The sequence below is a fragment of the Girardinichthys multiradiatus genome, chromosome 10 (assembly GCF_021462225.1).
Source record: "Girardinichthys multiradiatus isolate DD_20200921_A chromosome 10, DD_fGirMul_XY1, whole genome shotgun sequence".
NCBI classification, from domain to species: Eukaryota; Metazoa; Chordata; class Actinopteri; order Cyprinodontiformes; family Goodeidae; genus Girardinichthys; species Girardinichthys multiradiatus.
Window position 1 is genome coordinate 33,412,407 of NC_061803.1, and position 13,672 is coordinate 33,426,078.

The window sequence follows — 13,672 nt, forward strand, 5'->3', positions numbered from 1 at the left end:
TTTAAAATACACTTTGGGGTGTGGGGTTGTATTATGGCAAAATCTGAACATGTTCAAAAGGTATGATAACTTTTGCTAGGCACTGTACATTGTTGGATCTTTCAAGCTTTTCAGTCGTTGAGATGAAAAGTGTTTCTACACCAAATCGATCATAAAAACAATTTTAAAACATTAATTTTCACATACACTACTGGTCAAATGTTTTACATACACTTTCTCATTTAATGGTTTTCTTCATTTTCATGACTATTTACATTGTAGATTCTCACTGATGGCATCAGAACTGTGAGTGAACACATATGGAATTATATAGTTAAAAAAAAGTGTTAAATAACTCTAAACATCTACATCTAAAAACATTTACATTCTCTTAAAATAGCCACCCTTTGCTTTGATTACTGCTTTGCTCTCTTGGCATTCCCTCAATAAGCTTCATGAGGTGGTCACCTGAAATGGTTTTCCAAAGAGTCTTGACAGAACTTCCCAGCGGTTCAGTGAGAGACGGCCAAAGATTAATTTTTCAGTCAAGGGCAGCTACTTTGAGGTATCTAAAACACAAACACATTTAATGTTATTTTACAATTCTTTTGTCTGCTACATATTTCCATAGGCATTCATTCAGAGTTGATGCTTTCAGTGAGAATCAAAAACCAATAAATGAGAAAGTGTGTCTAAAACTTTTAGGTTAAACCACAAACGGCTAAAAACCCAATACGCAAGCAGCTCATTCGTTCAGTTTAATGGTTATAACGGGAGTGGTTTCCCCTCCCAATATGGCGGACATGTTGACATGGCGCTGTGGCACGCCGATATAAAGCAGCTCTTCCGGGAGAGATTTATTTGTGTCTTCAGAACATTTACCGCTAGTCTTAAACCTGTCAGTGTTGGAATAGGTTTTAGGAGCCGAACCCAGTCATGTGGACGATGATGGAGGCTGAATAAACCCAGAGGAACCGTGAATCTTCGTTGGAAGATCGAAGCTGCTGCAGAAAATAAAGGTAAACATGGTGCGACCCTCTTTTGCAGCTGGAATCACTGCTGAGGGACAGATTGTTCCACATATAAATAGACCAATTAACTGAAATGTAAGGAGCTGTTTGATAGCGTTAGATAGACCAGAGTTACCAACAAGGACATGTTTCTCTCCGTGTCTGTTAACCGGACGGTTAGTCTACATTTCTGCTCCAAAAACTACATTTATCTTTGGTTTCCAACGTCACAGTCAGGGCTGAAAGTTGTTCTACCAAAAAAGCTTGGATACATCCAGGGTATCTTTAGCTGCCCTGCTTTAATGTACTCTGATCATGAAGATCCAGTTCAGTGTTGTGGCATGCTGCTCATTAACGCAACTAACCGGGATGAAGGATTCTAGATGATCACAAATGACCACAAAATACAATCTTAAACTGATGGGACATATTAAAACCAGAAGAAAAGTTGACAGAACAGGAGGCAGAACATCTATATGCAGAAAATAAGAGCAATAAGCTGATCCTAGAAGCAGCTCTCATAAATTTCCAGTATTACCCTTCCTCTTGATTTTGATTCAGTTTGTTAAAAAAAGAGCTCTTTACACAAATCATCCACTTATTTGTTGTTGCTTCAATGCTGCACAAATTCTGATTTATATGATTATAAACAATAGTTCACAGTATGCAATAAATCATTTATGTTCAAAGTTGCCCTGGGTTCTCAGTGGTTTTAACAAGTATTTCTCCCTGACATTTACAGCAAAGGCATCTTAGAACCTAAAAAACTGCAGATTGATCCATGAGCTTTAAACGCTGGGTGTAAAACGGAAAATTGGAAGCAAAGAGAGGATGTCAGAAAATAAAAGCCTCCGAGCAGATGGCCACAGAGCACTCAGTGTGGTCCTCGCCATACCTGCTACATCAGAACTGGAGCAGACACAAGTCGGCAAAGATCTCAGTAAGAAACATTCTCGGCATCTAAACTACAATGATTGTGTGAAAGTATTGAAACCCTTTGAACTGTTTTCACTTTGTGTTGCATTATCACCAAAAAACGTCAGTGTATTTTACCAGTACTTTATACGATAGACCAGCACAAAGTAGTGTTTCATTATGACATGAAAGGAAACTAATACTTGGTTTTAACAAAATAAATAATAAAACTGTGGCTTGCATATGCTTTTAACCCACCTGCATCAATGCTTTACAGAACCACTTTTCGCTACAGCCATAGTCACAGCTGGAAGTCTTTTGGAGTTAGTCTCTACCAGCTTTGCACATTTAGAGACTGAAAGTCTTGCCTGTTCTACTTTGCAAAAGCGTTCAAGCACAGTGAGAGTGTACTTAGAGTATCTGTGAGCATATTTTTTCAATTCCTACCACACACTCTCAGTTGGATTGAGCTCCGGACTTAGTACATGAATAAGCTTTGATCTCAGTGATTCCATTGTAGCTCTGGCTGTGTGTTTAGGGTTGTTGTCCTGCTGTAAGGTGAACCTCCTCCGCTGGTCTCAAATCTTTTTCAGCCTACGACAGGTTTTCATCAGGATCAACCCCTATTTAACTCCATCCATCTGTCCATCAGCTCTGACCAGCTTCCCTGTCTCAGCTTAAGAACACATCCCCAGAGCATGATGCTGGCACCACCATGTTCAATGTGGAGATATCATTTTCAGGATGATGTGCAGTGTTAGTTTCCTTCTACACAAAGTGTTGTTCTCATCTGAACAGATCACTTTCTGCGTGTTTGCTCTTTTCTAACAAATAGAAAGCTGGACTTTTCATAGATTTCTTTTTACAGTGACTTTCTGCTTGCCACTCTTTTATAATGGCCGGATTTGTGGAGTCCAACTAATGGTGGTCCTTGCAGATTTTTCCCCCTGAGCTGTGGTCTTCATGATGCTCTTTATTCATATTATTCTCTAACAAACCTTTGAGGACTTCACAGAGCAGCTGGATTTACATAACAAGGTATATGATTTATAAAGGTATATCATTAGGAAAAGCTATATCCCATTCACTGGGCAATCAGAGAGTCAAGCATAAACTTCTAAATTGCAGAGTTTAAAGTTAAGCACGTTATGTTACAACTTAAACAATAGATAGGCAACTGACTTATCTGCACAGCTTGTCTTTCCTACGCATCAAAGCAACAGTATGTTAATCATCTCCTCTGCAGCCTGGTGTCCCTGTGAATGAAGTTGTCAAGACACCCTAGTTTCTAGAAACTTGTATTTTTGTGTTTTTGCTTTCAAACAAGAAGATGGGCCCAGGACTCCACAGTCAAAGCTGTACAACAGAAAATGGCAATAGATAAAGATTATTGAATAGATTTTAAAGAGCAAACTGCTCATGGACATAGTCATGTCTAAGAGTTAAACGCTCAGATATTCAGCTCTTCCTACACCAGATGACCGAGACAGGTCATTAGAATCTTACTTTATTATCTACACAGACTGATTAAAGGATCCTGCTTCTGTTGGTTTAAGAAATAAAAAAAAAACAGTTCATGCAGAGTCTCTTCTGGTGGTGCAGCTTTGACAGAATAAAACACTTTTTTGGCCTCCATAAAAAAAAACTTTGCTGCAGATGTTGAAATTCACTCAAGAAGTGGTGGAATCTGGTGAACTTGGGTTTTTTAGGTTTGAAGTTGTAATTTGTGGGCCAAGGTTACCTAATTTTGGACTGGTGAAACATTACATGATCAATTAAATCAAGTTAATTGACGAGTTAGCATTTAGTCAAAGTAATGCTTGACCATTGGTGTGATGTGAAGAAATGTGATAGAGCACTTTTGAAAACACAAGGTGGTCAAGATGTCCTTTTCTCTCTCTAAAATGTGGATATATTTATTAACTGGGGAAATAAAAGCCAAAGCTGTTCTAGACTGTCCCGTCCTGGTCCTTTCTTAAGTTAACTTCGCTTCAGCTCAACCAGCAAGTTTTTTTTATAGGATTAGTTCGAAGAACTGAGATGCCCATTAAAGATGGTTTATTTGGTTCTGGCCAACTACTTTTGTGTTGATAACATGCACTTTAACAAGGTTCCCATGACCTTTGGAAAAGACACAGGCCCACAGCATCACAGATCCACCACCATGCATTATTGGGGCTTTTCCACATATTTGTATTTTGTTTCACATCAGACTCATCTAAGTGTTTGTTGCTAAAACCAAACCTCAATCTTAGTCTCACCTGACCAAAGCACATAGGTCCAGTCAAAGCCCCAGCAGAGTTTAGCAAAATCCACATGTTTACATTTGTGATGGTAGGACAGAAAAGGCTCTTTGCTACCATCTATCCCAAACAAGAGTGTGTGCAGACAACATCTAATAGTTGACCCCTATGATGTTGGTCTTTGGAAGACTTCTCTTAACAGTGAGCTTTGGAGATGTTTTTACCTCCCTTACCATCCTGCTCACTGTTCATGGAGAAAGATAAAATTGGGTTCAGCCTTGTTGCCACTAGATAAAGGAAATTGGGCTCTATGTCAAGTCAGATTTATACTCTAAAGAAACAGGAGGTTAAGTTAACAGGGTCATATGCACATTTTTAAAATGCTCAATTTCTGTAAAAACATTCCGTAAAGAGGCGCCTATTTCAAAATTCTGATTTCCCTCTCACTGAATAAATAAAGTTTGGCTTTTGATTATAAATTATACTGCAATAAAATATGCATTTAGATTAAGGCTTTCTATAAATGTTTACCAGGGGTACAAATATTTTTGGGGGTAATGTAATACACTACAAATTTGCAAAATACCGTGTGTCTAATTATGGATGAATAATTCAATTCAGTTTTATTTATACAGCGCCAATTCACAACACATGTCTCACACACTTGATTAGCAACTATTTTCTCAAGGATTTTAGATAAAAATGGAAGATTGGATATAGGTCTGTAATTTATTAAGTCATCTCGATCAAGCGAAGGTTTCTTAGGTAAAGTTTTAATTACAGCTACCATAAAATACTGTGATACATATAAATTTACTGAGGATAAATTAATCATATGTAAAAATGGGGCTTGTATTCAAAGACAACATTTCCTTAAATAATTTGGTTGGGATTGGGTCTAACATACAAGTTGAAGGTTTAGATGAAGCTAATATTTTTGATAACTCAGGAAGCTCCACAGGATCAAAACAGTCCAAACACAGATCTGTTTCTACAGTTACTTCCAATGCTGTCTCACTTTTTGAGGATTAAGTAATCCTGTTCAGGAGTATACCAATGATTTTATGGCATTATAATGAATACTGCACAGAAGAATTGCTCAGTTAAAGGCATAATCTTTATGGAGCTGAAATTCTTAATATCAAACTCTTTGTGGTCTTGTGAGTATTCCAGATGGTACATATAGCATTTTGTTCTTCATAGTTTTCCAATAGGCAGCACATATTTCAATATCCTGTATGTTCCATGAGAGAGAGTGGACATATAAAAAAAGGATAAAACAGACCTGCTTTGCTGTAATCTGTTCAGCCTTTCTTCTGTGTGCTGAACTCCTCCTCCTAATGTTGGACTTATAACATGTTTTGATTATTATTATGAATACATTATTTTATATTTATAATTAATATTTAAATATTTTATAAATAATAATTTGGTCCGTTAACGGTTGTCCTGTGAATACCAGCCCAGTAAGGCGGTGGTATTAGGACAATAGTGAAAAGGGTGAGCCAAGCTCTGGCATTACTGAAAAGCAAAACTCTGCATGTACATGGAATAAAGTTCTTATAATACAAGATTTTGTGAACAAAAATAAGTCAACTGAAAGTCAAACATGTTTCAATCAACAAACTCTTTACTATACTAGAACAATCCAACTAAACTACTAAGTAGAATGAAAGAATAGGGAAGACCAGCTATATACAATATGAACAAGTAAATCAAGGATGGTTGAAAACCATGGCCAATAAAGTGATGCAACATTACCATTCAATGTTATTTATGTCTGAGAACCAAGGATTATCTTGAGGAATCTGGAAATAAAGTTAGTCTTGGAACTAACTTAGACAATAATTGGTATACCTTCAAACAACTATTCACAATGCAAGATCAGATAAAACATTATTTTAATAAAATAATATTTCAAAGAATTATTTGCTGAATGAAACCAATCTTCTGGATAACTAATTCTTAATGGTGTTTCATTAGCTTCCTTTATTTAGTACAATAATATTTAAGGAAGTATAATTAAAGAAATCTTAAAAAAATATTTAAGGAAATATTATTTTGAATAAGAACCAAACCTTTCTGGATATAATTAGTCTGACTGATCTTTAATTAGCTGCCTTTATTTAGTAAAATAATATTTAGGGAAATATTAGTTTTCCTAAATTGGAAACTAACAACCTCTATAGATAAATTATATTTAATAGATTCATAAGATGGCAGCGAATCACATGTTTAGCCTTAGCCATTAGTGGTTTCAGCTAACAAAAAGGGGACCTTATAGCTTGTTACCACTCCTTTAAAATAAAACATGTACCTTTTTAAAATACCATCAATAAAAGGATGAAAATACATATGCGTTGACAGCACGTTATGGCTGATCTGTTTAAAAACCACCTTTTTTAAATAAAGTTTGTCTTAACTTTAAAAACACAACACATCATTAGCTGAGCAGCTGTTTTACTAGCACTTAGCTGAGTTTTCTCAATACAAACAAAAACAAACATCATTAAACAACATTATTTAGATTATTTCCTTCTAAACTCATCTTCTCTGGTCAAACACTACCTCTTACGTGAACCATGCTGAGGAAAAGGTTTCTGGGCAACGGGTTGAGGAATGCGAAGCTGTCTGGTCATCCACATATGGACTGAACTATACAGCAAAGGCATGTTTGGCTCCTTCAGTGGCTGATGTGTGGTTGACATGCTCGCAGCAGGGCGTGCGATGCTGCGGTCTCGATGCCTTGTTCTCTGGCTGCGGGGAAAAATTTGCTTTAATTAGGGCTGCCTCTGGAAGCCTCAGAAGAAAAGGCATGTTCTTATTCCTTTTCTATGAATGAATGCTAGGTAATTGAACAGCAAAATCATTACTTAACTTTTTTGCATACGTTTGGCATGATCGTAGTCACTTTTGGATTCAAGTTGAAGAGCTATGCCCGCTTGCCAGCAAGGAGACATTCATGCACACTGGGTCCCAGAGGTTCATACAGGCCTTTGTGTACAGTTCAGTGTCAATGTTCATCAATGTTTTACATCATGGCTGGGGCCTCAACAAAAGTAATTGGTGCCCTGTGTGAACATCTCACAGCAACTGTAGAAAAGAGTTTCCTTTTAAATGCTGTTGTCTAAAATACTCTTGTGTTTCAGTGCAGCTTGGTGGAAAAAAAGGTTCTCTGAGCTTCAGTGAGCTGCACCCCAAGAGAATGGAGATTAAGGTTGAAGAGAGGGAAATCAGAATTTCACTCTCTGCTGAAAATGTGAAGACTCAAGAAGGTGACGGGCTACATCAGCCATTGCTGCTTCATCAAATCAAAACCGAAGATGATCGAGAGACAGAGCCCTCAACCAGCAGCTCAGCTGAGCAGATGAAGATAGAGACTGATGGAGAGGATTGTAGAGGAGCAGATTCAGATTCTTCAGATACAGATGTCAGTGGTAATGATTGCTGGCCAAAATCTGCTGATACGGGAACTGAAGCCGAGGATGGTGCTGGAAGTCTGAAGCAGACCAACACAACTGAGCCATGTTTGAAAGATCATGAAAGCCGTGACGCTGTTACAACATCCTACAGCTGCTCTGAGTGTGGGAAACTGTACTGCCGGAAGTGGTCCCTCATGAAGCACTTGCACGTTCACTCTGAAGTGAAGCCATTTCTCTGTAAAAACTGTGGTGAAACATTTAGCCAATATATGCAACTTAAGATGCATATGAACATCCACAAAGGTGAGAAACAGTTTTGTTGTGAATACTGTGGAAAAACATTTCAGAATAGCTCAACTCTTAAGAGGCATGCTCAAATCCACTCTGGACAAAAGGGGTTTAGTTGTGATAAATGTGGAAAAAGCTTTAGTTTTAAGTCGCATCTTAAGTCGCACCTGGTCGTCCACACAGATGAGAAACCTTTTTGCTGTAATGTTTGTGGTACAAGTTTCCGCAGGAAGGGAGAAGTTAAGCTACACATGAGAGTGCATGTGGGAGAAAAGCCATCCAGCTGTACAGTCTGTGGGAAAAGTTTTCATTGTAAGCTGCACCTTAAAACACACATGGAAGTCCACACAGGAGAGAAGCTGAAAACGTCCTTCAGCTGCTCTGAGTGTGCTAAGAAGTTTAGCTACAAGCGGAGCCTCACAAGACACTTGCTGGTCCATGCTGGGGAGAACCCATTCACCTGTAAGCACTGTGGTGAAAGGTTTAGAAAACATAGGCATCTGAAGACCCACATGAAGCTTCACATAGAAGAGGAACCGTTCAGCTGTGAGGATTGCGGACAGATATTTAAACTGAAAGCAAATCTGAAGTCACATGTTCTTGTCCATGCAGATGAAAAACCTTTTTGCTGTGATGTCTGTGATAAAAGTTATCCTCGACTCTCAAGTCTTAGGAGACATATGAGAGTTCACTCTGAAGAGAAACAATTCAGCTGTGGGGACTGTGGGAAAATGTTTCATTTTAAGTCATGTCTAAAGTCACACATGGTTGTTCACATTCATGAGAAACCTTTTTGCTGTAATGTCTGCGGGAAAAGTTTCCGTAGGAAGGAAGAACATAATGCACATGTAAAAGCGCACAGTGGAGAGAAACCTTTTGGCTGTGGCACATGCCCCAAAACATGTGTCAAACGCTCAGGCCTCAAAATGCACATGCAGGTCCACAGAGTTGAGAAAGCCTTTCAGTGTGATGTTTGTGGGAAAAGATTTTGCACAAAAGAAAAGCAGGAGAACCACATGAAAGTCCACACACAAGAGAAATTTCATGAGTGTAGCGTGTGTGGGAAAAAATTTAACAAAAGGGACAACCTTAAGATACACATGAGAATTCACACTGGTGAAAAACCATTTGTTTGTGAGGATTGTGGAAAAAGTTTTAGTTCAAAAGGGACTCTTTTCAATCATATGGTGGTTCACATGGTTGGAAAACCTTTCAGCTGCAATGTTTGTGATAAAAGATTTCGCAGGCCAGTTGAGCTTAAAATCCATATGAGAGTTCACACGGGAGAGAGACCGTTTGAGTGTGACGTCTGCGGGAAAAGATTCCGCCAAACCTCCCAACGTAAGGTCCACATGAGAATCCATACAGAAGATCGACCGTTCGTCTGCCTTGTTTGTGGTAAAGCATTTCGGTCCCAGGGTTCACTTTCAAAACACATGCCAGTCCACACTGGACAAAAACCGTATAGCTGTAGCTTTTGCCGCAAAGGTTTTAGCCAAAAATATAAGCTAACATCTCACTTGAAAACTCACAAAGTGAAGCAGTTTGAGCAAAGACAAAGTGAGACATAATAGAGGTCCAAATTCTAGCTGGGAGAGAAAAAGCACAGACGGTCAATTATGTTTGAATTTCAGCCTAGAACAAGATAATGGGCTTTTCATGTCAACCTAGCAGGTGTGTTTTGCAAATGAAGAATGCAGAAACTGACCAGACTTGTAAAGATTGTTCTAAAAACTTCAGTGTGCCCCCAAAACATTTTGTTTTCACTGATGTTCTGTGTGGAAATTATTTCAGTCATGTAAAACAATGTAAAAGCCTGCTGATTTCCAGCCAAAATATAAATTTGTTAAAAACAAAATCCTCCTCTAAAGTTGTGAAGTGTGACAGATTTTATTTTTCCTCTCCTGTGGAAAGGTATGTGCTCTTTGTGAATAACAAGTGAAACATATATCCTTTGCCTTTTCCTTAGTTTTTTTTTTTCACTCTAAAAGGTTGCGCAAACATATTTGTGATGTAAAATTGACAAAAACAGGTAAAAAACTTTCTTTAATTGAAGTAATTTATTTATATTAGAAATATATAATGAACTGTGATTGTGTTTGTTGTGTCCAGAGGATTTTGATGAAGTAGTACATTTACTGGCCACTTTATTAGGTAAACCTTGCTAGTACTGGGTTGGACCCCCTTTTGCCTTCAGAACTGCCTTAATCCTTTGTGGCATAGATTCAACAAGGTACTGGAAACATTCCTCAGTTTGGTTCATATTGACAAGATAGCATCAGATGCTGCAGATTTGTCAGCTGCACATCCATGATGCAAATCGCCCGTTCCACAACATCCCATAGGTGCTCTATTGGATTGAGATCTGGTGACTGTAGAGGCCATTTGAGTCCAGTGAACTCATTGTCATGTTCAAGAAACCAGTCTGAGATGATTAGTGCTTTATGACATGGTGCGTTATCCTGCTGGAAGTAACCATCAGAAGATGGGTACACTGTGGTTATAAAGGGATGGACATGGTAAGCAACAATATTCAGATAGGCTGTGGCGTTGACATGATGCTCAATTGGTACTAAGGGGCCCAAAGTGTACTGAGAAAATATCCCCCACACCATTACATCACCACCAGCCTGAACTGTTGATACAAGGCAGGATGGATCCATGCTTTCATGTTGTTGATGCCAAATTCTGACCCTACCATCCGAATGTCGCAGCAGAAATCGAGACTCATCAGACCAGGCAACGTTTTTCCAGTCTTCTATTGTCCAGTTTTGGTGAGCCTGTGTGAATTGTAGCCTCAGTTTTCTGTTGTTAACTGACAGGAGTGGCACCCGGTGTGGTCTTCTGCTGCTGTAGCCCATCCGCCTCAAGGTTCGACGTGTTGTGCGTTCAGAGATGCTCTTCTGCATGCCTTGGTTGTAACGAGTGGTTATTTAAGTTACTGTTGCCTTTCTATCTGCACGAACCAGTCTGCTGGCCATTCTCCTCTGACCTCTGGCATCAACAAGGAATTTTTGCCCACAGAACTGCCGCTCACTGGATATTTTCTCTTTTTCGGACCGTTCTCTGTAAACCTTAGAGATGGTAGTGCTTGAAAATCCCAGTAGATCAGCAGTTTCTGAAATACTCAGACCAGCCCGTCTGGCACCAACAACCATCCCACGTTCAAAGTCACTTAAATCACCTTTCTTCCCCATTCTGATGCTCTGTTTGAACTGCAGCAGATTGTCTTGACCATGTCTACATGCCTAAATGCATTGAGTTGCTGCCATGTGATTGGTGGGTTAGGAATTTGCATTAACGAGCAGTTGGACAGGTCTACCTAATAAAGTGGCTGGTGAGTGTATCTTCGTTTAGATGTTCCTCCTATCAAGAAGCAAGAGCACTGGTCTGATGCCTGGTTCACAAGGCATGAGTTTATGCAGATTTTTGACTCAATCTTCCCCTTTTGAAATGCCCCGATTATAGTGATGGCTCTTAAGATAATCTTACGAGATATTCCTGCTGTGTTAAGAGTGATCTAGTCTGCTCGGAAGGAAGTCAGGACTGCTCCGACCTTAAATAGCAGAAATTAAACATGTTGGATTGTCTTGGCCCCATATCCTACCGTGTGGAGTGTTACCCAAAGATAAACGAGCACGCAGCCTGTTCACTGTGATGTGTAGCCAATCAGAAAGCGAGGTGTTAGAAACACGGAAGGGAATTACTCTGAATTCACGTTTGGTCTTGAGAGGGTTTGCGAGATTTACCATCTGACATCTGAATGTTTGTGAGTAAAATTTGTTTGTGTGTGGTTGTGTTTTGCTTGGCGTTGTTGGACACTACACACTGCAAGACCAAACCTGTTATACCTAGGATTTGTTATCGTTACTTGTGGGGTCTCTCAGGTTTTGAACATTGGTCGACAATTTTGTGAATTCATGTAAAAAAGTTTGAGTCTTTTTTTTTATTTTTTACTAAAAATATATATTTCATGTAAAACAAAGGATTTCATGTATTGCACATTAGAATAAAGAATCATTCTCCTTTTCCAAAATAATAATTTTGAATTTACCATAAAAGGTAAATCTCTTGAATATCCATAATACCTGAATCACAGGAAGACGTTGAACTGCTGAAGAATGAACTGGGCCAGAGTTTAACTCCTCTGGCACAGTGTGTGTTTCTCAATGCCAGATGGAATCCATCAGAAAGATAATTGAGAATAAACTAAATCAAAGATAGGTCACATGCATGATGTTTGGTATCACAGAACCTCCGTCTATTATTTAAGACAGTTGGTTTGCAATACTTTCATACATACATAAGAGAGGGACCTACTGCAGGTAAAATGTTTGGAGGGATCAGGTAAAAACATGGCATACAGCAGATGATCAGCTGGAGATCAATGCAGCTTTCTGGTCCTGTGCTGGGCTGTTGATTATTTTGTTTGTTAATAAAGAGATTTTTAGGTCTGGAATTATATGTAAATTTGAGTCTGGAAAAGAGTGCAACTTTGAAATAAATAACTTGTAAGAATCCCATGTAAATGTATAAACTAGCCTGTGTTGTCCAACACTTGTACATTCAGAAAGAAACAATCACACCCAACAGACGTTTTAAATGTGCTAGAAGCAGGTATCAATATACAGGTCCTTCTCAAAATATTAGCATATTGTGATAAAGTTCATTATTTTCCATAATGTCATGATGAAAATTTTACATTAATATATTTTAGATTCATGGCACACTAACTGAAATATTTCAGGTCTTTTATTGTCTTAATACGGATGATTTTGGCATACAGCTCATGAAAACCCAAAATTCCTATCTCACAAAATTAGCATATCATTAAAAGGGTCTCTAAACGAGCTATGAACCTAATCATCTGAATCAACAAGTTAACTCTAAACACCTGCAAAAGATTCCTGAGGCCTTTAAAACTCCCAGCCTGGTTCATCACTCAAAACCCCAATCATGGGTAAGACTGCCGACCTGACTGCTGTCCAGAAGGCCACTATTGACACCCTCAAGCAAGAGGGTAAGACACAGAAAGAAATATCTGAACGAATAGGCTGTTCCCAGAGTGCTGTATCAAGGCACCTCAGTGGGAAGTCTGTGGGAAGGAAAAAGTGTGGCAGAAAACGCTGCACAACGAGAAGAGGTGACCGGACCCTGAGGAAGATTGTGGAGAAGGGCCGATTCCAGACCTTGGGGGACCTGCGGAAGCAGTGGACTGAGTCTGGAGTAGAAACATCCAGAGCCACCGTGCACAGTCATGTGCAGGAAATGGGCTACAGGTGCCGCATTCCCCAGGTCAAGCCACTTTTGAACCAGAAACAGCGGCAGAAGCGCCTGACCTGGGCTACAGAGAAGCAGCACTGGACTGTTGCTCAGTGGTCCAAAGTACTTTTTTTGGATGAAAGCAAATTCTGCATGTCATTTGGAAATCAAGTTGCCAGAGTCTGGAGGAAGACTGGGGAGAAGGAAATGCCAAAATGCCAGAAGTCCAGTGTCAAGTACCCACAGTCAGTGATGGTCTGGGGTGCCGTGTCAGCTGCTGGTGTTGGTCCACTGTGTTTTATCAAGGGCAGGGTCAATGCAGCTAGCTATCAGGAGATTTTGGAGCACTTCATGCTTCCATCTGCTGAAAAGCTTTATGGAGATGAAGATTTCATTTTTCAGCACGACCTGGCACCTGCTCACAGTGCCAAAACCACTGGTAAATGGTTTACTGACCATGGTATCACTGTGCTCAATTGGCCTGCCAACTCTCCTGACCTGAACCTCATAGAGAATCTGTGGGATATTGTGAAGAGAACGTTGAGAGACTCAA

General features: G+C 39.3%; 1 protein-coding gene across 4 annotated transcripts; it reads left to right on the top strand.

Annotated features, from left to right (window-relative positions):
• Nucleotides 1-790: 790 nt before the first annotated feature.
• Nucleotides 791-9,720, top strand: LOC124875399 (gastrula zinc finger protein XlCGF58.1-like). Of its 4 annotated transcripts, none has more exons than XM_047377538.1 (3): nt 791-998; nt 1,732-1,929; nt 7,297-9,720. In XM_047377538.1, exons 2-3 carry the CDS (start codon nt 1,821-1,823, stop codon nt 9,426-9,428), a joined length of 2,241 nt encoding a protein of 746 aa, XP_047233494.1. In that variant the 5' UTR covers nt 791-998; nt 1,732-1,820; the 3' UTR covers nt 9,429-9,720. The 4 variants fall into 4 exon arrangements, with proteins under 4 accessions (XP_047233494.1, XP_047233495.1, XP_047233496.1 ...); XM_047377539.1 differs by having other exon boundaries at nt 7,302-9,720; XM_047377540.1 differs by lacking the exon at nt 1,732-1,929.
• Nucleotides 9,721-13,672: the final 3,952 nt, after the last annotated feature.

Bases quoted from the DNA above. Each gene is read 5' to 3' on its own strand.
- LOC124875399 (XM_047377538.1), top strand. From the start codon at position 1,821: ATGTCAGAAAATAAAAGCCTCCGAGCAGATGGCCACAGAGCACTCAGT. The intron at 1,930-7,296 runs GTAAGAAACATT...CTTGTGTTTCAG, and splicing joins ACAAGTCGGCAAAGATCTCA to TGCAGCTTGGTGGAAAAAAA.